The 24,548-nt window shown below is 41.2% G+C and overlaps 1 protein-coding gene across 1 annotated transcript in view; it reads left to right on the top strand.

The window, feature by feature from the left end:
- wdfy1 (WD repeat and FYVE domain containing 1) overlaps positions 1–24,548 on the top strand; it is a 75,422-nt gene that overhangs the window by 27,395 nt on the left and 23,479 nt on the right. The window contains exons 5-7 of the mRNA XM_078563724.1: positions 13,520–13,670; positions 15,729–15,841; positions 21,149–21,275. Coding sequence (XP_078419850.1) covers positions 13,520–13,670; positions 15,729–15,841; positions 21,149–21,275 — 391 coding nt within the window. The remainder of the gene's footprint in view (positions 1–13,519; positions 13,671–15,728; positions 15,842–21,148; positions 21,276–24,548) is intronic.

Here is a 24,548-nt window from a genome sequence, read left to right as displayed (position 1 = left end):
GATTAGTTTGGAGTTGGATTTACTCCAGGATCACGAGTTAGGTTTGAGAGATTGAAGTAAATTTTAGCCTAACCCGTCAGCGGTGAAGCTGACATTGGCCTCAGTGAATAGTAATATTGGGAGGGGTAAGCATTCAACCCAATTCCATGGGTTTCCCACCCAGCAAACTTGGTTAAAAGAAAGCAAGCACAAAGACAGCAGCCTTGTCGCTGAGTGTAGCGAGATGCAGTGTGAGCTTGTGAGTTTGGTGAGTGAGGGAATTTTAAGGGTTAATTTCTCTCTTAAAATCTGTTCTAGTTTGCATTTAGCATTTGGCTACAACTTACTGTTTAAGTTCCGTTCAGTCTCAGTTAGGGATAAACAAGCTCTCTACAAGAGAGGCAGCTGGAGCTAGTTAATTAGGTAGCTAGTTTGAACTAGTTTGAACCAAGCGGTCCCACTAAGCGCATGAAGCAAGCAAGAAGACAGCAGCTTGTCACTAAGTGCAGCTAGGGCACAGGGTGAGCTTATGAATCTGGTGAGTGAAGGAATTCAGTGCAGTGAGGGAGGAGATGCTGTTCATTTAAGTAACTACCTTATAAAGAGGCTTCATAAAAGAGCACAAGAGCACCAGGCCAGGAGACTTCATTAAAGAGCTAGCTCAGTTTGTGACTCTATGGGGGACTGATCGAGTTCTGAGTAATTTTTTCCTTATTCATTTATGGGATGTGGGCTTCGCTGGCTGGGCCAGCATTTATTACCCATCCCTAGTTGCCCATGAGAAGGTAATAGTGAGCTGCCTCCTTGAACCGCTGCAGTCCATGTGGTGTAGGTGCACCCACAGTGCTGTTAGGAAGGGAGTTCCAGGATTTTGACCCAGTGACAGTGAAGGAATGGTGATATACTTCCAAGTCAGGATGGTGAGTGACTTGGAGGGGAACTTCCAGGTGGTGGTGTTCCCATCTATCTGCTGCCCTTGACCTTCTAGATGATAGTGGTCGTGGGTTTGGAAGGTGCTGTCGAAGAAGCCTTGGTGAATTCCTGCAGTGCATCTTGTAGATGGTACACACTGCTGCTACTGTGTGTCGGTGGTGGAGAGAATGAATGTTTGTGGATGTGGTGCCAATCAAGCGGGCTGCTTTGACCTGGATGGTGTCAAGCTTCTTCAGTGTTGTGGAAGCTGCACTCATCCAGGCAAGTGGAGTGTATTCCATCACACTTCTGACTTGTGCCTTGTAGATGGTGGACAGGCTTTGGGGAGTCAGAAGATGAGTTACTTATCGCAGGATTCCTAACCTCTGACCTGCTCTTATAGCCGCAGTAATTATAGGTCTAGTCCAGTTCAGTTTCTGGTCAATGGTAATCCCCAGGATGTTGATAGTGGGGGATTCAGTGATGGTAATGCCATTGAACATCAAGGGGTGATGGTTGGATTCTCTCTTGTTGGAGATGGTCATTGCCTGTCACTTGTGTGGTACAAATGTTACTTGCCACTTATCAGCCCAAGCCTGGATATTGTCCAGGTCTTTCTGCATTTGGACGTGGACTGCTTCAGTATCTGAGGAGTCACGAAAGGTGTTGAACATCGTGCAATCATCAGCGAACATCCCCACTCCTGGCCTTATGATTGAAGGAAGGTCAGTGATGAAGCAGCTGAAGATGGTTGGGCCGAGGGCACTACCCTGAGGAACTCCTGCAGGAATGTCCTGCAGCTGAGATGTCTGACCTCCAACAACCACAACCATCTTCCTTTGTGCTAGTGTCGGAGATTAATCACACCGAGGCATCATTTCGTCGTAGAAACCCCATTTATTACTTGTGCACAAGGGAGAACAATACAACGAGAGTTATTGTACCGCCTCAAAGCAGAATGCACAAAGACTTGCTTAAAAGCATTTTACAGCCAATCAGTAAATTTTGTACATCTCAATCCACTTATTTGCATAAGTTTACTGACCAATCCATGTTCCAGTAAATTTCCATTCCTACACCACAAATGCAGTTGTTTATAATTTGATTATCACAACTTTGATTTCATTCGGCCCAAGAGAGAGACACATGGAATGTCTCAGGGCTTATCCTGCTATAGTGGTCAGACAAGATGGTATTGTCCTTCAAGGTTGCAGTGTTTTTCTCTTAGGCTCAAGCATTTAATTCAATTGCTCCATTAACACTTTCAATACTGAGTGGACCCCCCTATAGTTGTCTTTAGGCCACCACACTAGGTATGACTCCAACCAGCGGAGTGTTTTCCCTATGATTCCCAATGACTCCAGTTTTGCTAGGGCTCCTTGATGCCACACTCGGCCTTGATGTCAGGGGCAATCACTCTTGCCTCACCTCGGGAATTCAGCTCTTTTGTCCGTGTTTGAACCAAGGCTGTAATGAGGTCAGGAGCTGAATGGCCCTGACGGAACCCAAACTGGGTGTCAGTGAGCAGGTTATTGCTAAGCAAGTGCTGCTTGAATGTACCATTTCATTACTTTACTGATGATTGAGAGTAGACTGATGGGGCGGGAATTGGCCAGGTTGGATTTGTCCTGCTTTTTATGTAAATCATGTGGTGTCACAGGAAAACAGGTTGTTGATTGGTCAGTGAGTATTTTTCTCATTTATCTTTCAAAATTCGGGTAATTTTAGCGATTGTAAGGTTTTATTAGTAGTAGAAGATTTACTAAGAGTAATAAAGCTTATTAGATCGGCTGGTGAGTATTTCCTATTTATCTTAACTGGGGGATTTCAGTCTGCATAAGTAGGACATTGAAATAATAAGAGTACAAACACAGGCAAGAATGTTAAGACTTATTTAAAGCCTAATCCATAAGAATAATTATTTAATCAATTAAACGCTATAAAAATGCTTGGGTGGGTGATGTGTGGAGGCTGCAGAATGTGGGAGCTCATGGACATACGAGTGATCCAAAGCAAACACGTCTGCAATAAGTGTTAGTGGCTGGAGGAACTAGAGCTCGGAGTCATTGAGCTGGAGGCCAAGCTGCAGACACCACTGTGCATCAGAGAGGGGTAAAGTTACCTGGACACTTTGTTCCACAAGGCAGTCACACCCTGTAGGGGATCTGATTTGGTCCATGGTCAGGGACAGAGTGTGACTGCAAGCAAGGCAGGTAAGGGGACCAAGAAGGTAGAAGTGGAGGAATCTCAGCCTTTGCAATTGTCCAGAGGTTCAAGGTTCCTGCAGCCTATATGGACGAAAGTGAGGGTGGCGGGGTGGATGAGCGAACTGACCATGGCATCATGACGCAGGAAACCATTCAAGCAGGAGGGAGTTAATTGGTGGTAGTAGGGGGGCAGTATAGTAAGGGAGATAGACACAAACACAGGCCGGAATTTTCTGGCTCCATTGGCGTCAGGCACCATGGCGGGCCGGGAGCGTACAATATGGTGAGAAGGCCAAAAATTGGTTTCATGCCGTTGTGAACCAGTTTGCGATCGTCCACTCCTCCCATCAATGGCGGGACATGTTTCTCGCCATCACACATCGGGAACCTAATTTCAATACTTCATCTTATTAAAAGCCCTGCTCCTTGGAATCATCACCTGCCCCACCCTCCACACTGGATCATCCGGCACACAGGCCAACGTGTTTCACACTCTACATAAATGATGTGCACCTGGTGAGCTGCAGTTTGCTCACCTTGCTTTGGTCATCAGCGTCAGGCTTCACAGGCAGCATCGCCTCACTTTTGGGGCTCACGGGCAGGTCTCTATCCACCAGAACAGCTGTAAGGCAGGGGTTGATTTTTCAATGGCTGCAGGGCTACGGCTTTCTTGGGGAAGGGGTAGAAGTGGCCTCAGGGAAGGGAAGATGCTGCAGTGCAAGGGTTGTACTGGGGAAGGAGGGTATCCCAGGGTGTGTGTGGGGGCACATGTGAATCTATGCAAGTGGCCTCAAGATGGTGAGGGTTAAGGAGGCAGTCTCAAGTGGAGGTGAGGCCAAATAGAGATGTGAGGGTGGGTGTGAGAGAGTAATGTCCCACTGACAGTGAGTGAGATGCCAGTGAATGTGTGATGGCCTTGAATGTCTGAGTTTAGAGTGATAAGGTGGCCGCCTTACCCTGGCGGCACGAATGAGATCATTCATTTGTTTTCTGCACCGGATGGCCAACCTCTTGTTTGCAGTATTGGCATTGACCACCTCTGCCACCTCCTGCCAAGCTGGAGTGGTGAGACTGATGTGCCTCCTGCGGCCAGAGCAGGGGTGGATGACATCACGGGCCCCCACAGTGCCCAGAATGCGTTCCAGGGATGCATCACTGAATTGGGGGCTGCGCTTTACCTTGGCTTTTGGGGCACTGGCTTCACCGGAGCAGTCCTGGGCTGCAAGCTTTGAGAAGTGTGCATGCGGCTGCAGTTTAAATATGGTGCCTGGAGTGAGGAAGCGGTGAGGTAACGGCGTGGTTGGCCAATTGGAGGCCGTCCGTCAGCGAGACGGTGTGTTTCCTGTGGCTGCATAATTAATGAGGTGGGAATGGGACGATATAGTGCAAAAACCCGCCATTGTGGATGGCAGGTAAAACAACTTCTTTCCTGCCTGCTACCGCACTTTGTGCAAATCTGGGATGATTCCACCCACAGTCCTCTGCAGCTGTGAGTCCACTGTAAGGGTTTGGAACATCTGCTTAGGACTGGAGAGGAACTTGCATTGGGATGGGGAGGATCCAGTTGTCGTGGTTCACATAGGTACTAACATTGGTAGGATGTGGAAAGAGGTTCTGCTTGGAGAGTATGAGCAGCTAGGTGCTAAATTAAAAAGCATAACCTCAAAGGTAATAATCGCTGAATTATAACCTGATCCACGAGCAAATTGGCATAAGGTAAATAAGATCAGAGGGTTAAACAGAGAGCCCAAAGATTGGTGTGAGAGAAATGGGTTTTGATTCCTGAGACGCTGGCACCAGCACTGAGGAAAGTGGGAGCTGTACCATCAGGATGGCCTTCACCTGAACCGTGCTGGGACCATGGCTCTGGAGAGTCATATAACTAGGGTGGTAAAGATGGCTTTAAACTAAATAGTAGGGGTAAGGGATCATGTGAGGGAAGATTTGTTAAATTGGAGAGGAGAAAGCAAGAGAGCAAGATAGCAATAAGGGAAATGGTTATCCATGGCAGGAAGGGACAGAGCTTACAAATTTAAGCGTATGCCAAGAGGTCAGGCTAGAGGCTGTGAAAATAATAATAAAAATAACTAAAGGCTCTACATCTGAATTCATGCAGCATTCGCACCAAGGGCGATGAATTGATAGCACGAATAGAAGTAAACAGATATGGCCTAATTACTATTACAGGGTGACCAAGGCTAGGAACCGAATGTTGAAGGGTATTCGATATTTAGGGAGGATAGGAAAAAAGGAAAAGGAGATGGGGTAGCACTGTTAACAAAGGATGAGATCAGTACATTAGTGAGAGAGGGTCTTAGATTGGAGGATCATGACGTAGAATCAGTTTGGGTAGAGCTAAGAAACAGCAAGGGGCAGAAAACATTGGGTAGGAGTTGTTTATAGGCCACCAAATAGTAGTAGTATAAATCAGGAAATTAGAGGTGCATGTAACAAGGGTAATACAGTAATCATGGATTTCAATCTACATATAGACTGTGTAAATCTAATTAGTGCTAACGCTGTGGAGAACAAATTTCTGGAATGTATACAAGACGGTTTTCCAGAAGAGTGTGTTGAGGAACCAGCTACAGAACAGGCTATTTTAGACCTAATATTGTGCAATGAGGAAGGGCTAACAAATAGTCTCATTGTAAAGGAGCTTTTAGAGAAGAGTGACCATAATATGATAGAATATTACATGAAGTTTGAAAGTTATGAAGTTCAATCTGAAGCTAGGGTATTAAATCTAAACAAAGGAAATTATGAAGGTATGAGAGGCAAGTTGGCTGTGGTAGATTGGGAAATTACATTAAAAGAAGGTATGACGATAGACAGGCAATGGTTGGCATTTAACGAATTAATAAATAGTTTACAGCAAACATACATTCCTTTAAGGCACAAAAGCCCAGCAGGTAAAGTGATCCACCCATGGCGAACAACAGAAGTTAAGGATTGTATTAGATCAAAGGACGAGGCTATTAAAGTTGCCTAAAAGTTGTAAGCCTGAGGATCGAGAGCATTTTGGAATTCAACAAAGGAGGATCAAGAACTGATAAAGAAAGAGAAAATAAAATACGGAGATAAATTAGCAAGAAACATAAAAATGGACTGTAAAAGCTTCTATAGGTATGTAAAAAGGAAAAGATTAGCAAAGACAAATGTGGGCCCATATAGGCAGAGACGGGAGAATTTATAATGGGGATAAGGAAATGGCAGAGATACGAAACAAATACTTTTGTCTGTATTCACGGAGAAGGATACATAAAAAACCTCCCTGAAACATGAGAACACCAAGGGATTAGTGAGATTGAGGAACTGAAAGAAATTAGTATTGGTTTAAAAAAAAGCAGTACTGGAGAAATTAATGGGACTGAAAATTAATAAATCCCCTGGACCTGATGACCTACATCCCAGAGTGTTGAAAGAAATGGCTGTAGAGATAGTGGATGCATTGGTGATCATTTTCCAAAATTCTCTAGATTCTGGAATGGTTCCTGCAGATTGGAAAGTAGCAAATTTAACTCCACTATTTAAGTAAGAAGGGAGAAGAAAACAAGGAACTACGGACCTGTTAGCCTGATATCAGTAGTAGGAAAGTGCTAGAACCTGTTATAAAGAATATATAACTAGATCCATAGAAAATCATGGTAGGATTGTGCAGAATCAACATGGATTTATGAAAGGGAAATCATGTTTGACAAATCTGTTAGTCTTTGAAGGGTGTAATTAGCAGAATAGGTAGGGGAGAACCAGTGGATGTGCTGTATTTGGATTTTCAGAAGGCTTTCAATAAGGCCCCACACAAGAGGATAGTAAGCAAAATTAGAGCACATAGGTTTATACTGGCATGGATAAGGATTTGTTAATGAGCAGGAATAAATGGATCATTCTCAGGTTGGCAGGCTGTGACTAGTGGGGTACAGCAAGGATCAGTCCTTGGGCCCCAGTTATTCACAATCTGTATCAATGATTTGGATGCGGGGACCAAGTGTAAAATTTCCAGGTTAGCTGACAACGCAAAACTTGGTGGGGGCGTGAGTTGTGAGGAGGATGCAAAGAGGCTTTAAGGGGATTTAGACAGTCTGAGTGAGTGGACAAGATCATTGCAGATGGAATATAATGTGAAAAAATGTGAAGTTATCCACTTTGGTAGGAAAACCAGAAATAGGAGCACTTCTTAAATGGTGAGAGATTGGGAACTGTTGTCCAAAGTGACCTGGTGTCCTTGTTCATATGTCACTGAAAGCTAACATGCAGGTGCAACAATCATTTAGGAAAACAAATGGAATGTTGGCCTTTATTGCAAGAGGATTGGAGTACAAGAGTACGGAAGTCTTGCTGCAATTGTATAGAACCTTGGTGAGACCACTTCTGGAGTATTGTGCACAGGTTTGATCTCCTTCCCTAAGGCATGATATACTTGCCAAAGAGGTAGTGTAACAAAGGTTCATCAGACTGATTCCTGGAATGGTGGGATGTTTCTATAAGGAGAGATTGAGGAGACTGGGCTTATTCTTCTAAGCTCTAGTGAATATGAAATGATCTTGTTGAGGTAAACAAAATTCTTACAGCAATCGTCAGTGTAGACACAGGAAGGATATTTCCCTTGGCTGGGGATCTAGAACCTAGGACACAGTCGCAGAATATGTGGTAGGCCTTTTAGGACTGAGAAAAGGAGAAATTTTTTCACTCAGAGGGTGATGAATCTTTGGAATTCTCTATCCTCGAGGGCTGTGGAGGCTCAGTCAGAAGCCTCTTTGCATCCTCCTCACAACTCCCAATCCTACCAAGTTTTGTATCATCAGCAACCTGGAAATATTACATTTGGTCCCCACATCCAAATCATTGATACAGATTGTGAATAACTCGGGCCCAAGGTCTGTTCCTTGCAGTACCCCACTAGTCACAGCCTGCCAACCTGAGAATGATCCATTTATTCCTACTGTCTGTTTCCTGCCCATTAAATAAATCCTCAATCCATACCAATATATTACCCCCAATCCCATGTGCTCTAATTTTGCTTACTAACCTCTTGTGTGGGGCCTTTTTGAAAGCCTTCTGACTGTTTTCAAGACAGAGAATGATAGATTTCTAGATTTTAAAAATATCAAGAGACATGGAGATAGTGTGATGTTACGGCACAGCGGATGGTAAATGCCGAGCTGCTCAAATCCCAGAGGGAAACTTGAGACAGCTGCCACATTTGTTTTGCAATTTCTATTTTATTTAGAGATGCATGCCTTGAATACAGTAATTATAAGTCCAACGAGTCTTCAAGGTTTTTTTTACAAAACTAAATTAAACATTTAGTAATAGAAGAAAAGATTTTAAGCACACACATAGGCCTACAAATGACTACGATAGTAACTCCGAAATCGCCTAATTAACCTGACTCCTAGTTACACCTCCGTTAAGGCGACAGTAAAAACAAATAAATTTCAACAGGCCCAGGCAAAGCGCACAATACCCTGGACAGTGATATTCATAATGAGTTTTCTTAGCTTCTGTAGACAGCAACTTGATATGTAGAGGCTGGAGGCTTTTCACGCTTGTTAGATCTTAGAATGCCTTCACCTTTATACATAACCTCATCTCCTTTATGCATGTTTCTCCCTTTTTAATGTAACTTCCATTATTCCAATATGTCTTTGGAACTTTATTTTTCTCATAATATAAATCTTTCATAGTATTCATATTATCAGTAACCTTTGGGAAAAAATAAACACACTGTTTGGCTTAGCTTCTTATGGCTAGGTGTAACATCTTGCCACCTCTTTGAAATTCATCTAAAAATGCAAATGTTCCTCACATTCTAAAACTTCAGCCATGTTTATGTATTTAGCATTTCAAACCTAGCCTCCCTTTTGATAACTCAAAAAGCTCCAGACCAGCTGCCTCCAATTCAATTAAAACCCCCACACACACACACATCCACACACACAAACTAATCCAAACCCCACTATTAACCTACCTTTACAATAAATCATAATAATACTATGAAAATTATTATATTTTCATGACAGTGAGAAAATGGCATTGAGATTTCTTTGAATGGCTTGAGGGGCCAAATGTCCTATCCCTGTTCTAAAATGATCCCCCCCCACCCCGTACATATCTCAATTCTGGACTCAGGATTGTAGGTAAAGAAAATAACTATCTTCGTGTCCCTTAAATAACCTCAGTAAGGAATTTGAGTAGGCTGCTTTGAAGAGTTGTGAGATTGCCTTTAAGAGGACAGTTTTGTGCAGTAGATTTAGGTTCTGGATTTCGGGCAAGATTTTTGCAGACAAGGGAGACTTTCTTCCAGCGCACTCGGCTGGATTTGAAAGTCTCACCCACCATGTCACCCCATTTTCCTTATTTGTTTTTTGAACTGATGAATAAGCAATGCAAAATTTGAAATTTTCTTCATTAATACTCTTAAGGAAGTATCTGGGTCCTGTTCTGTACTTTCTCATGTATCCTCCATCATTGAAGAACCTTTTTATTTTTATTTTAAAAGCCCTGTTGTTTTGTTGAAAGGAAGCAGAAATTTAGATGTATAAATTGCTCTTTGTATTACTTTTTTTAACGTGATGTGTTTACTGCTGAATAATTCAATACTTGCAACTCGTGTTAGTCAACCCACTTTTAACTTAATTCTCTTGTCTGATGCTGTTCTTCATAAATGAGAATTGCAGGACTTGGCTTGAAGCCTGAGGTGAAGTATTCAGTTACAGTTCTTATACAATTGGAGCAGACCTTTCTGCAAATGCAGCACATTTTACTTTAGCAAATTCCTCAACAGAGATGCTCAAAAGGATGCGATCACCCAGCTGCTTGAGCAATGATTCCAGTTCATTGGACTTGTCTCCAAGCTTTTTTTTTGTTGTCTTGCATTTCTGTTGCTGCTTTCCTTCATTTTTTTGCTTTATTTTTATCTTCTGTGACCGCTTTGTCAGTGAAAGGTCAGGGAAATAACTAAAAATGATTTTTATCTTCAGGGCCATGCTGGCTGTCTGAGATAGTTAGAACAACTATTTCAAATTTAATCATGCTACTAGGTTTGGCAATCTGATGATGTGCCATTGCAATGTCTTTATGATAGTCAGGGATTGGCATTGTACGCTGAACAGCTGGTTTTTCGTTGGCCTGGTGCTAGTAATAGTATTTGTACATGAAAATGAAAAGTCTAATGTTGTAGCTTTAACTTACGCAACCAAAAATGAAAACTAAATGCCTTGAAGTTTCAAACCTGAACAAATACCACTTAATAAACATCTAATAATTTTTAAAAATTTCTTTTAAGACAGCTTCTCCCAAATCTTAATGAATAAAAATTGCTGCATGATTAGCTTACATTTTAATGCTATGAATCTGTAAAATATTTAGACACTTACCAAATGTTTTAAAGGCTAATAGTCTTTATTTTGGGCATTACCAGTAATTTTTCATACAAACTGGTACATTTAACATCACCTTGACTCAGTGTTGGCTTCTCGGTTCACTTCTCAGTCATTGGGTAATGTGTTCTTGCCCTGCTGCAGGACTTGAGCATGTAATCCAGGCTGACAGTTCAGTGCATTATCAAAGGAGTGCTGTAAAACATTAACTTGAGTCCCCATCCACCTGTTCAGATAGACACAAAAGATCCCATGACAATTATGCTGACATTGTGGCTATTTTACTGGACTATAATCCAGAGACCTGGAGACTTGAGTTCAAATTCCATCATGGCAGCTGGGGAAATTTAAATTCAGTTAATTAAATAAAATCTGGAACAAAAAGCTAAAATCAGTAATGGTGACTTTGAAACTACTGGATTCTCACAAAAAACCCATCTGGTTCACTCATGTCCATTAGGGAAGAAAATATACTGTCCTTAGCTGGTCAGGCCTATATGTGACTCCAGACCCACAGCAATGTAGCTGACTCTTAGCTGCCCTCTGAAATAGCCTAGTGAGTCACACAAAGTATTTGAGAAATAAAACCGGACTGACCACTCAGCATTGGACGTGATAAAGGCACATCCAGCTCAGCCAACTCTGCAAAGTCTTCTTTACTGATGCACCATGGCTGCAGTCTGTGCTATCTAAAAAATGCACTGCAGCAATTCACCAAGGCTTCTTTGTCAGCACCTTCCCAACCTGCAACCTCCACACCTAGAAGGACAAGAGCAGCAGATGTGTGGGAACACCATCACCTGCAAGTTCCCCTCCAAATCACACACCAGCTTGACTTGGAAATATATTGCCCTCCCTTCATCAATGCTAAGTCAAAACTTTGGAGCTTCCTACCTAACAGTACTCTTGGTGCTGGTCCTCCATCACATGGATTGCAGCAAAATAAAAAGGTGGCATACCATCTCCTCCTTGAGGGCAATTAGGGATAGGCAACAATTGCTGACCCTGCCAACAGTGCCAACATCCCATGGATGAATGAAGAAAAAAACTTATGGGAAGAAAAAGGTAGGGAGCTAAGAACAAGAAATAGGAATAGGCCTTATGACCCCTTGAGCCTTCTCCACATTCTTGATCTGTGGTGAACTTGATCTAAGTTCCACTTTCCTATCTGTTTCCATAAGCACTGGCTCCCCTGTAGTTCAAGAATCTGTCTTTCTCAGCCTTGAATATTTTCTATGACTAAGCCACTGTAGCTCTCTGGGGTACAGAAGTCCAAAGATTCATGATCCACAGAGAAGTAATTCCTTCTCATCTCATAAATGGGCAGCTCCTTTATTCTGAAATGATTCTCCCCCCCATTATAGATTCCAATCTTCAGCATTTATCCTGCCACACCACCTCAGAATCTTACATATTTGATAAAATTATCTCTCATTCTTCTAAAACTCCAATGAGTCTCGGCCCAACCTGCTCTTCATAAGACAAACCCTTCATCCTAGAAAACAACATCGTGAATCTTCTGTGAAATGATTCAGTGGCCTGGCCAACATTCATTTCTCAACTAACAGCACTAAAATCAATTAACTGACTGTTCATCTCTTGGGTACTTGTGAGCTCTTGGTCTGCACAATTATCTGCCATGTTTGCCTAGAAATGAACAAGTACACCTCAAAATATTTCATTTATTGTACACCACTTTGGAATGTCCTTAAGAGTCCAAACTCGTCCTTTTTAATGTAGAAAACAATGTAAAATCATAGAAGCTAAATGGCTATTTCCTTATAATTAACTTAAGGACATGTTTTCCTCCATCTGCTACTATTAGCAAAAAAGTTATCAAGACTGCACTTCATGTTTTCTCCTACCACTCAATTCATTGCTGTAACTGCAAGGTGATTTCCACTAGCAGGCCCACATTTCCTGTGAACGGACATTTAGAAACTTTATCTGCCGTGTGAATGGCTTATCTTACCACAGCACTGACCATGACTTGTCTATCAAATTACACACCAAAAATTGTACAGGATGTCCATGCTGTACTCCTGATCTCTTTTTCCCTAACATTACTTTCTGTCACCTCGCCATCCCTCCTATCATATCTTAATTTTCATAACCAGTTGCTTATATGGTACCAAACACCTGAAAATTCCATTAATATATCTTTTCACACACATTTTCTTTGAAGTTATTATTTAGTCAAACACAACCTTGCCTTTTAAAAATTCATGCTGACTGATTAGCCCATGACTTACTTTGAGTTCACTAATCTCATGTTATGTAATAGAACCTGGTACTTATCCCACAGCTGGAGTAAGACTAACTTTCATGGTTTGTTCTTTTCCCTTTTCTTGAAAAGGGAGTAACTTTTGCCACTTTTCCGTTCGTTGGAATAATTTCAGTTTCCTGAGGCTGTAACAGAAATATTATAAATGTCAGCTTCACTCAGTGGTGGTGCACTTGCCTCTGATTCAGCAGATCATGGGTTTAAGTCCAACTGCAGGACCTGAGCGCACATTTTTTGCTAATACTTATTTTGGCACTGAGGGATTGCTGCATTGTTGGTGCTGTTTTCAGCTGAGATGTTAAAATGAGGCCTTGGCAGTGCAAAAGTTCCCATGCCACTATTTGAAGTTTAGCAGGAAAATTCTCCCAGTATCTTGGCTAGCGTTTTATCCCTAAATCTTACACCATCAATCTTACAGATTCCTGCTTTTGCAATATTGTTCATTTCTCACGATTGTACTTCAAAATAACTATTTGATATGAACTGCTTTAGGACATACTGAGGATATGAAAACTCAAATGGAATGTAAGTTTTTCTTTCGTTCGTTATAATGTTCAATAGGGGAGATCTTTTATTCCTGTGAGTTTAATGTGGAAAGCTCATTTTATAAATTCTACCCACTTTTTCATTGTGAGTAAACTGAGGGAAAAGTACTCTTGTGCAGTGCATAGTGTAATGGCTCACAAACATAGCTCCCATAAGTTTGCTTTACAGCTATTAACATTTCATAACAGTGACTCTTTTTCCCCCTCCAGCACATCAGAATCGTATTTCAGCAGTCATGTTTTCTCCAGACACTGAATGGGTTATAAGCACAGGACATGACAAATACCTCAGCTGGATGTGTACCAGGAGTGGATGTCTACGGGGAAGACACTGCTTTAGTGCATGGGCTTCATGCTTACAGTATCCTTAACCTTTGCCCTGATTCTCTTTTAGACATGTAGGCAAATAATCAGTATTAAGGTTGGTCAATGAGAGTTCCTTGTGTGGCAGGATTGAACCAAAAGAGTTGCTTATGAATATATCCAAAGGATACATTTTCCTTGTCCTAATCATTTAGCCAATGTCTGTGCACTGCCCAATATTATTTTGTCAGCTGGTCTGCGTACTGGTTTAAATTACATGTGCTATACATGCAGGACCAAGTTATTTTTTGTTGCAGCAAAAGTGTTTGAGGCTGGCATCCTCTTCAATTGAAACACAATACTTCTAGGTTGTTGAGTGAGCATAGTTTTGGAAACAAGGGTAGAATAACAGCATGTAATTGGATCCTGCTTTAAAAAAAAACTGCTATAGGTTTTTAAAGCATCACACTGAATAACATACATGTCTTCCTTCTCAAATTGGAAAATTCAAATAATGATCATTGGCTGGATTTTCCGGCCCCTGCCAGGCATGTTTTCAGTGCTATCCCACCCACCGTACACCCTTTCCTCATTAATACATTGGGTAGGTAAATTGTCCACTAGACTACCTACCCTTGGGCCTATTGAGATCCTTAACTGCCCAATTAAATGGCAGGTCTCATTCTGCCTCCAGTGCCATAATACACTGGGCAGTGGAAGGAGGACAAGAGCAAGAAGCCCATTTTTTCAGCATCTGAGGTGAAAAATCGGGAATGAAGAGGGAGTACCTTCTTCAGGGGGTGCCCTGTATGCATCAGCAGCAGCACCCCCACCCCACCACCACCAAATAGTACTCCACTTCTATGCCTTCCCCCCTAACCCTTTGCCTCCAATCAGATTGGCTAACAGCTCTTGAGGGCGGAACCTCCTTTCACTGAAGGGTGGAAGTCCCACTCTGAGCTTGTTAAAAGCCACCTGTGGTATTGCTGTGTGGTGGCCTTGTTTTTAAAAGTCGTTCAGTTTGCGACCAACTTTTCTACTGGGGTGGGGTGGCGAGCGATACGCTTCCCTGTAAAATTCACCCCCATGATGCAAGGAAAAGACCGTGGAGTACAATAGCTCTTATTGCAGAGTATCTGCTTACCTCTTCTTTAAATAAAAAGCATCACATATTGCTTATCTAACAGCATTTTGGGACTGCCTAACAGAAGGTTTCTCAAAATTCTCATTAGAACCTTCCAGAGCTCCATCTCTCTGCCTGCTTTTCTGTTCTCCCATTATTTTTGTAACAGTCCTGGAAATAAATTTCTCACCTGGTTTTTTTGCATACAGTGATGATATTTAGTTTCCTTTCTGACATCTAATCTCCTTCAGTGTTACAGTGCACCTTGTGTACTGAACCAAAATGACCAATTGTCCTTTTTCTTTCTACCGCCAGTTGATGATTCTGGAAGGAGATAAGGTATTCATTTTCAGGTAGCTTGCCTAACACCTGACTTTATCTCTTCTACAAATCAATCTTTAATTTCAAAGCTACAGACTGATAATCCATAGAATCTGAAAAAAAAATATTGTTACCCAGAATGTAATTTGTGTTGCAGTGGGTTCTGGAATCAGTTTAGTTGCTAAACCAAAAACTTTAAATTGGAGAAATCCATGATGTGAAGTGTGATGGAAACTGAGCTTTTTGCTTCATTGTAATATTTCAGAATTATATTTTCCTCAAATGTTTTAATTAGGTGAGAGTTCAGAGTTAAAGCTCTACTTGAAAAAGGATTTTTTTTTTGTATTCATTCTTGGCTGGAGAATTTGTCTGCAAGTTAAAACACAGTATTGTCAGCAATTAACTAATATTAAAGGAACGTGGCCTGCCTTTGTCATTGCTGTAAATATACTCTCGGATCAAAATTTATTCATGTTTCAGGTTTGTAAAGGGTTATTTTGATATACGTTTATCTTGAGTATTAGTGCAAAGTTGGCAACAGCAAATTGGCAGTCACTTTGCATTCTGCCCAATTTTTGTTGCAATTGAAAATCATACTTTTATCATGTAGCTTGTTGTGTTGGGTGGAGAATGCCATCAACTTTTATTCTTTTTAACTCCCGATTTATTCAGATATGATATAGAAACAAGTCATGCATTTGTGGGTGATTACTCCGGACAGATCACATTATTAAAGCTTGAACAGAATTCTTGCAGTATCATTTCAACATTAAAAGGACATGAAGGTGATGTGTACATACCTGCTGCTGCTGCCTGATTGTGCTTCATGTCTGTCTGTCAATGATAACAGAGTTGTTTTCATTAATCAGCTAGTTACCAGATGCCACTTTCCCTTGCGTCAATCACATTTCCGAAAGCATTGTGCTTTCAAATAATCTAAGGACCCAATTGAATTGCAAAACTATCTCAAATATTATTTCTGATGGGTTTTAGATTTTTTTCCACCAGTGTTTTATATGGCATACAGCCTAATGTATAGCTCAAAAATAAAATTAATAATACAGAGAAAAAAAATCTCAAATTTGTACATAACTCTACTCATTCTATATCATGCAATCAACCCAACAATTTTTCTTTTCTGCCTTGTGAAGTCTCTGGGCCTCACTGAGCCTGCACCCCGTTAATATCATTACATAGAATGAACAGCACAGAAACAGGCCATTCAGCCCTACCAGCCCATGCTGGTGATTATGCTCCTCCAAGCCTCCTCTCACTCCTCCTCCATCAAGTCCTATCAGCATAACCTTCTATTCCTTTCTTCCTTGTGTAATTGCTTATCTTTTCTTGATAGCAGACAGGATTAGAATCTAAGATAAAAGCAAAATACTGCAGATGCTGGAAATCTGAAACAAAAACAGAAACTGCTAGAAAAACTCAGCAGGTCTAGCAGCACCTGTGGGGAGAGAAACCGAGTTAACGTTTCGAGTCTATGTGACCCTTCTTCAGAGCTGAAGAGAAGTGGAAATGTGATGAAATTTATACTGCTTTTAAGAGGGGTGGGGCAGGTGGAGCTGGATAAAAGGCCAGCAATAGATGGGACAAAGGAGGGATTGACAATGATGTCATGAACTAAAGGACAAAGGCAGTGTGAATGGTAGTGGTTAGTGCTAGTGGTTATGCCACTATCAGCACCCTTTTTTAGCACAACCACTACCATTAACACACTCTTTGTCCTTTAGTTCATGACATCTTTGTCAATCCCTCCTTTGTCCCCACTTATCACTGGCCTTCTATCCAGCTCCACCTGCCCAACCCCTCATAAATGGTGTAAATTTAATCACATTTCCACTTCTCTTCAGCTCTGAAGAAAGGTCATGTGGACTTGAGACGTTAACTCTGTTTCTCTCTCCACAGATGCTGTCAGACTTGCTGAGTTTTTCCAACATTTTCTGCTTTTGTTTCAGGATTAGAATTATTCTCCCCACTTCCTGATTTCAAATGTTGTGAAAAATCATTACAGCACTTACTTTTTAAGACCACTGATCGAAATTTCACTTTTTTTTTGAGGGTTCTGGCCTTTATTCCACTCTCTCTCTCTCTCTCTCTCTCTCTCATCAATCAACCACCCCCCCACCTCCACACCACCTCCACCCGAAGGGCAGCCAAGGCATTGAACAATTCCATGATAAACAGATAAATTCCTCACTGATTCCATCTCCTTGGGATCTGGGTCTACATTTCAATCAGACTGATTGATTTGAGACTGCCCTAACTCATATTCTGTTGGATGGAAATTCACAATGCATGCTGTTCATAATTCAGCATAAATGGTCAGATACATTTTGATACCTAAGGGTGCTTCAAATGGAAAAAGGAGCAGGGGAATCATACTGATGCAGAAGGGAAGTACTGGTCTAAGGGTCACATTTTTGACAATGAGTACAAGGAATATTCATCAGTAGAATCATACAGCAGATAAGGAGAGCATTTAGCTTATTTTTCCCCCTTGTGTCCCAACTGGTTCTTTTGCTAATTGCCATAATCTGTATCCTCTGGTTACCATCCACTATCCCATGGGAAACAGTAAATAGGAATAAACTACCGAAGCCCTTAAGGATTTTGGACATTCCTCAAATATCAAATATCAGATCCCCTCTTTACCTTCCCTGTTCTCAGGAGAATAACCCCAGTTTCTCTGACCTCTCCATGGAACTTCATCCCTGGTACCATTCTAGTTATGCACCCTCTCTTAAGTCCTTGAATTAATTCCTAAAGTTTGGTGCCAAGAACTGGGCACAGTGTATCAACTGAGACCTAACTAGTGCTTTGTAAACACTTGGCATAACTTGCCTGCTTTTGTACTCTAATTATAAAACCCAGTTTTTTTTTTTAATTTTTAACAGTCTTCTCAAGTTGTCGAGCCTCCTTCAAAGACGTGTGTATGTACACCCTCAAGTCTCTCTGTTCCTGTAACCCCTTTTAAAATTGTACCATTTAGTCTACATTGCCTCTCTTTATTGATACTACCAAGGTGCATCATTAGATATTTATCTGCATTAAAATTCAGCTGCCATGTGTCTGTCCATTTCACTAGCCTATGTCCTCCTGAACTCTACTACTATTCTCCTGTTTTACTATATTTCAGAGTTTTGTGTCATCTACAAACTTTGCAAGTATGCGTTGTATACCTGAGACCAGGTCGTTAATATATATAAAAAAGGGCAGTGGTCCAACACCGATTCCTGGGTAACACCACTACTCACTTCCTCCAGTGTTGAAAGACAGCTGTTCAGAACTGTTTCCTGTAAGGACTCCATCCCATTCTCTCAGTTCCTTTGCCTCCGTCGCATCTGTTCTGATGATGCCACTTTTCAAAACAGTTCGTCTGACATGTCTTCCTTCTTCCTTAACCGAGGTTTTCCACCCATGGTGGTTGACAGGGCCCTCAACCGTGTCCGGCCCATCTCCCACACATCTGCCCCCACTCCTTCCTCTCCCTCCCAGAACCATGATAGGGTCCCCCTTGTCCTCACTTATCACCCCACCAGCCTCAGCATTCAAAGGATCATCCTCCGCCATTTCTGCCAACTCCAGCATGATGCCACCACCAAACACATCTTCCCTTCACCCCCTCTGGTGGCATTACGCAGGGATCATTCCCTCTGGGACACCCTGGTCCACTCCTCCATCACTCCCTACACCTCAACCCCCTCCCACGGCACCTTCCCATGCAACCGCAGAAGGTGTTACACCTGCCCCTTTACTTCCCCCCTCCTCACCGTCCAAGGGCCCAAACACTCCTTTCAAGTGAAGCAGCATTTCACTTGCACTTCCCTCAATTTAGTCTACTGCATTCGCTGCTCCCAATGCGATCTCCTCTACATTGGAGAGATCAAACGCAGACTAGGTGACCACTTTGCGGAACACCTTCGGTCTCTCCGCAAGCATGAACCAGATCTCCCTGTTGCTTGCCATTTCAACACCACCCTGCTCTCATGCCCACATGTCCGTCCTTGGCCTGCTGCAATGTTCCAGTGAAGCTCAACGCAAACTGGAGGAACAGCACCTCATCTTCCAACTAGGCACTCTACAGCCTTCCGGACTTAACATTGAGTTCAACAACTTCAGATCATGAACTCTCACCTCCATCCCCACCCCCTTTCCGATCCCCTTTTCCAATTATTTATATATATTTTTAAATATATTTTTCTTTTCCCTCCTATTTTTAAATTTATTTCGATCTATCGTTTTATCTCCACCTTTTAACCCATTTCGATCCCTTCCCCCCACCCCACCCCCACTAGGGCCATCTGCCACTTGTTTGCCCTGCTTTCTACCCTTAATGTCACCATTAGCACATTTCTTAAATAATATCACCACCGTCAACACCCCTTTGTCCTTTTGTCTATGACATCTTTGGCAATCTCTTCTTTGCCTCCACCTATCACTGGCCCTCTATCCAGCTCTACCTGTCCCACTCCCCTCAACCAGCTTATATTTCACTACATTTCTATATTTCTTTAGTTCTGATGAAGAGTCATTTGGATTCGAAACGTTAACTGTGTTCCTCTCCACAGATGCTGTCAGACCTGCTGAGTTTTTCTGGCTATTTTTGTTTTTGTTCAGAACTGTTTCCTGCGTTGTGTTCCTTAGCCAATTTCATATCCGTACTGCTACTGTCACTATAATCCCATGTGCTATAATTTTGCTCCAAGTCTATTAAGTGGTATTTTGTCTAAATTCATGTACTCAACAGCAACTGCACTACCATCATCAGCCCTCTCCCTTACTTCATCAAAGAGCTTGATCAAGTTAGTCGAACACAATTTGCCTTTAACAGATCTCTGTGCTGGCTTTCATTCATTAACCTGTATTTTTCCAAGTGCCAATTGATTTTGTTGTTGATTAATCTTTCAAAGTTTTCCCACTGATCTTAGGATAACTGGTCTATAGTTACAGGGTTTATCCCATTCCACTTTTCTCAGTACGGGTGTAACATTTGAAAACAGGCTGTTTGCAACTTCGGTGTCATATTTGACCCTAAGATGAGCTTTCAACCACATGTATGGGCCATTACTAAGACTGCCTATTTCCACCTCTAACGTTTAATGATTTGACTCCATCTTAGCTCATTCACTGTTGAAATCCTCATCCATGCCTTTGTTACCTCTAGACTTAATGATTCCAATGTTGTCATAGTTAGCCTCACATCTTCCACTGTCCATAAATTTCAGCTCATTCAAAACTTTGCCTGCATCCTAACTTGCACCAAGTTCTGTTCACACACCAACCTGGTGCTTGCTGACCTACAGTGGCTCCCAATTGAGCAGTGTCTCAATTTTAAAATTCTCATCCTTACTTTCAAATCGATCCCTATGTCTATAAACTCCTTGATCCCAATATTTATCCAAGATATCTTGCTCCTCAAAAGTCTGATCTCTTGCACATACCTGACTTTAATTGCTGCACCATTGGCAGCCTAGATTCCTAAGCTCTGGAAGTTCTCCCTAAATCTCTTCACCTCTCTTTAAGAAGCTTCTTAAAACCTATACCTTTGACCAAGCTTTTGGTTATCTCCCCTAATATCCTGCTCTGTCTTAGTGTCAAACTTTGTTTGGTAACACTCTTGTGAAGTGCCTTGATGTTCATTCAGCAGCTATATAAATGCATGTTGATGTTGTTGCAACCCTCCAGTCTTCTGGCACTACTTCCATACCTAATGAGAATTGAAAGATTGTGGCTCGAGTCTCCACAATTTCCACCCTTGCTTCCCTCAGCAGCTGAGGTTGCATCCCATCTGGACTGGTTGACTTTTCTACTTTGAGTCTTGCCAACATTTTATGTACTAGTTTACATTTAATATGAACAGAATATGCTGCGCTGATCGGGCGGTGCTTGATTCTGTGTTTGTTGTGGAAGTGAGTTCCATTTTCATGCACTAATGCACCCTGCTCCCCCAAGCACCTAACCCCAACCTAAATAAATCACTGCATGTTGTGGCAAAATGATTTTCTTGCTACAATATTTCATATTTTATTCCAGGAAACCTGCATATGTGGTGTGCATCATTCTTTTGCTCTTTGTTCTAACAGGAAGTATAGGAGCCCTTTGGTGGGATCCTGTCCATCGTCTACTGTTTTCTGGAGCATCTGACCACAGCATTATCATGTGGGACATTGGTGGGATGAAAGGCAGGACTTTACTGCTTCAGGGTCATCAGTAAGTGATGAGTCATATTCGTGCTACTGTCACACCCTTGTGTTACTGGAAACCTCTGTCATCTCTCACTTTTTAAAAATTCAAAAGTTGATTCTAATCTAAAATGTTGATAGCTGCTGCTGTCTGTATTAGTTAGTTAACTTTCTAAATTAGCTTTGTTGGTTTGAGTTCTGGTTTATTTTAAGCCTACCATTCTCTTTCTTTTACAGACATTTAATGCAAACATTTGGAAAAGCTTTGTATTAGCCATTGCATTGCAAGTGATGCAGTGATATATTTAATGTGATAGGTATTGTAATGGTTGTTTGAATTTGTCAAAAATTTTTAATGACGATACTGCAGCTTAATATTACAAAATTATTTTTCTTTCCTGTACAAAAGGCTAGTTCCAGTTAAAGTTGGCTATGTTTAATGAAATAGAGTTTATATCCTTGTAGATTAGGACATTGCAGCACGTGATGCTACCACAGGCTGTAGGGCAGTAGGTTACATTTCCCAACTGAGATGGGAAAATGTATAATCATCATGGGAATAAAGTGCTTCTCTGCCTGAAGAGAAGAAGCCTGAAATCAATTCTCAACATCCAATGCCCCAGTAGCTGAGAAGTGGCACTGGGAGAAGTTTGGGAAGAGGGCACCTATTCTCTTCACTGGGGAATTGTTTATTATACAGAGAATCGTAAGTAGATGAAATATTCGATTGGAATGTGACAATACAAAAAATCCTGATGGCTCAGCGACAAATGTGCCACTGGTGAGATAATGAGCTCCACAAACTAAATAGGACATGGTTTTCATTTTGTGTCTGTGTGAAGCTGGTAATAATAGTTCAGTTTACATCGCATGTTTTCATGGCAGAAGAATTTTTCATAAATGAGTTCTGAAGTATATTAATTGCTCTGGAGATACACTCAGCTGGTGTTGCTACATTTGGCTTTAATGTGCTTTGAATTAACAAAGGAGGAAAAATCATCCAAGTTTGTTTTCGTTGTGACCAAGGGACTCCTGTTGGAAGTAGTTCTATAGAGGCAGGCTAAGTAAGACTCATAGGATGAGATTTTAACTCACTCCAAGCCCAATCATTTGCAAGAGTTAAAATGCGGCCTATAGTGAGGCTTTTGGTGTAAATCCTGATTTTATTTTTTCTCCACCACCACCGCCCCCCTTACCTCCCCCCACAATACCCTCAAGTTTGAATCTCGTAAACCCTGAAGATCTAAAATTAGTGCACACAGTCATTTTAGGTTAGTTTATCTGTCCTCTGACTCTAGCCTCTTGGACTCTCCCCCCTGCCTTCCCACGCCCCTCCTTTGCACCCCCTTTCTTTTAAATCCCTCTTTGATCACTCCTAATATTTTCTCCATTGCCTCAACATCTTTTTATTTTTGTACCTCTAAAGCACCATGGGATGTTTTTCTACATTTAAAGGCATTCTAGTTGTTAACTGAATAATTCTATGATACTCTCTGCTGTGGTAATAACTTCCAGTAACTAGCTTGTTTGACAGGATATGGTATTTTTAGCCATCAATGAAAAAATGTGGATGAACAAAATCTTTCAACCACTTCTTGGCTTGCCAATCTCAAATTAGACTGGAAAAAGCTAGTCAGTTTCAACAGCTCCGGCCAAATTACTAATAGGGCTGACATTAAGCTTATCTTCTTGCATGTTCGTCTTACTTATCCATTTTTAAAGTTATTTACTCTTTCTGTACCACTATGTTCCGCGCCACGTTTTCCAGCCCACAAACACTGGCATCTTATGTTTTTAATGGGTGACATATTTATGGAACAGCATTACTGGTCACCATAACCTTAGGAGCTACAAACATTTTGTTCAGTGACTGGTGAAGCTGCGGTGGCATCCTTTAACAAGGATGTCAGAGGAGCAATGTATCAATTGATTGTTGCTCCTTGCGTATTGGCATTGACTTGCACCTTACCTGCCCTGCTTATATACCCCGAAATGGACGGTCTTCATCTTCTTCCTTATTCAGCCCCTCCACCTGCCTTTGATAACTGGGCATCCTTTCAAATGTGGTCATTTTATCCTTGGAATCATAGATTGATATCGAATGGCTGGAGGTCATTCATCCCACAATGCCTGTGTCTTCTTTGCATGTCTTTCCAAAATAGTGTAAGAGCGGACTTCTGTGTTTCACATATTTTAAATCTACATTGTCGTAGAAGTGTAACCTCTGTATAGAAGTTATTTTTTTACCTGGAGCATTTTAACCCAATTTATTAATTATCTGGAAAATATAATGCATATGATTGTAAAGCTGAACTTAGTGAATTTATTGACCCTTTTTAAATGGGTATTTATCTTTTTCTTGTCAGAATAAATTACACCTTTTACTATTCAAAGATAAACCTTCAGTGCACCAAAACAAAACTTTGAATGATTTTCATATTTAAAATATTGTCTTGGAACCCAAGTAATGTGGAAGTAACTATTTGGCCTACTTCGCTGGGTATGATCCAAAAGGGCAAGTTACTAAACAGGACTCTTGCGGGAATTTTTTATAGAAAGGTGACTTGTTTTTCTTGAACTGGATCTTCAAATGATAATACATTGAAATAGCAACAAATGTCATACTTCTGGTTGCAAAATGCATTTTCAGCCAGTTCTTCAGGGAAAAAAAAATGATACTTCCTCTCTGCATTTTTCGGAAATAAAACAACTATCATACAAATTGTTTCTGTCCCAATTTGATCATTTTTAACTAAAATATTAATATTAATAACTAATAAACTTCAGTAAAATTAGTTGCTAGTCTAGAACTGTTGATGTTGGGTATTGTTACAAAGAGACTCTTTTCAATTTCTATCATCCAGCACAAAGGTCCGTAAAATAACCCCATTGAAATTTGTGTTCTTAAAGAAACATCCAGGCAGAATTCTAGTGAAAGTGTTATTGACTGGCTGATTACAATATGCAAGCAGGCAGCTTTATGTAAAAGGAACTACTAGAAAACACAAGCCACGTTGGCTTTTAGTTCAGCAGTACTCGAAGTAATTAGGCGAAGCAATCTTGTGGAATTCTTAAAAATTAAGCATGGTGGAAATACGCAGTGGGTCCATGGATGTTTGAAAGAGAAGCCAATAGGCTTAAGTTTTGGACAGAAACCCTTCATCAAAATTTGTGTGGGCCAGTCAGGACTGATTAAAAACGGATGAGAACTATATGCAAAGATTAGGAGTATATATCGACTAATATTTTATAAAGAGGCAGATGTGTACTCTTGATCTTCTTAGGTTAATCTTCAAATCAT

This window comes from Cetorhinus maximus, chromosome 19 (assembly GCF_964194155.1).
Source record: "Cetorhinus maximus chromosome 19, sCetMax3.hap1.1, whole genome shotgun sequence".
Taxonomy (NCBI): domain Eukaryota; kingdom Metazoa; phylum Chordata; class Chondrichthyes; order Lamniformes; family Cetorhinidae; genus Cetorhinus; species Cetorhinus maximus.
This window is presented reverse-complemented; position numbering and strand designations above follow the sequence as displayed.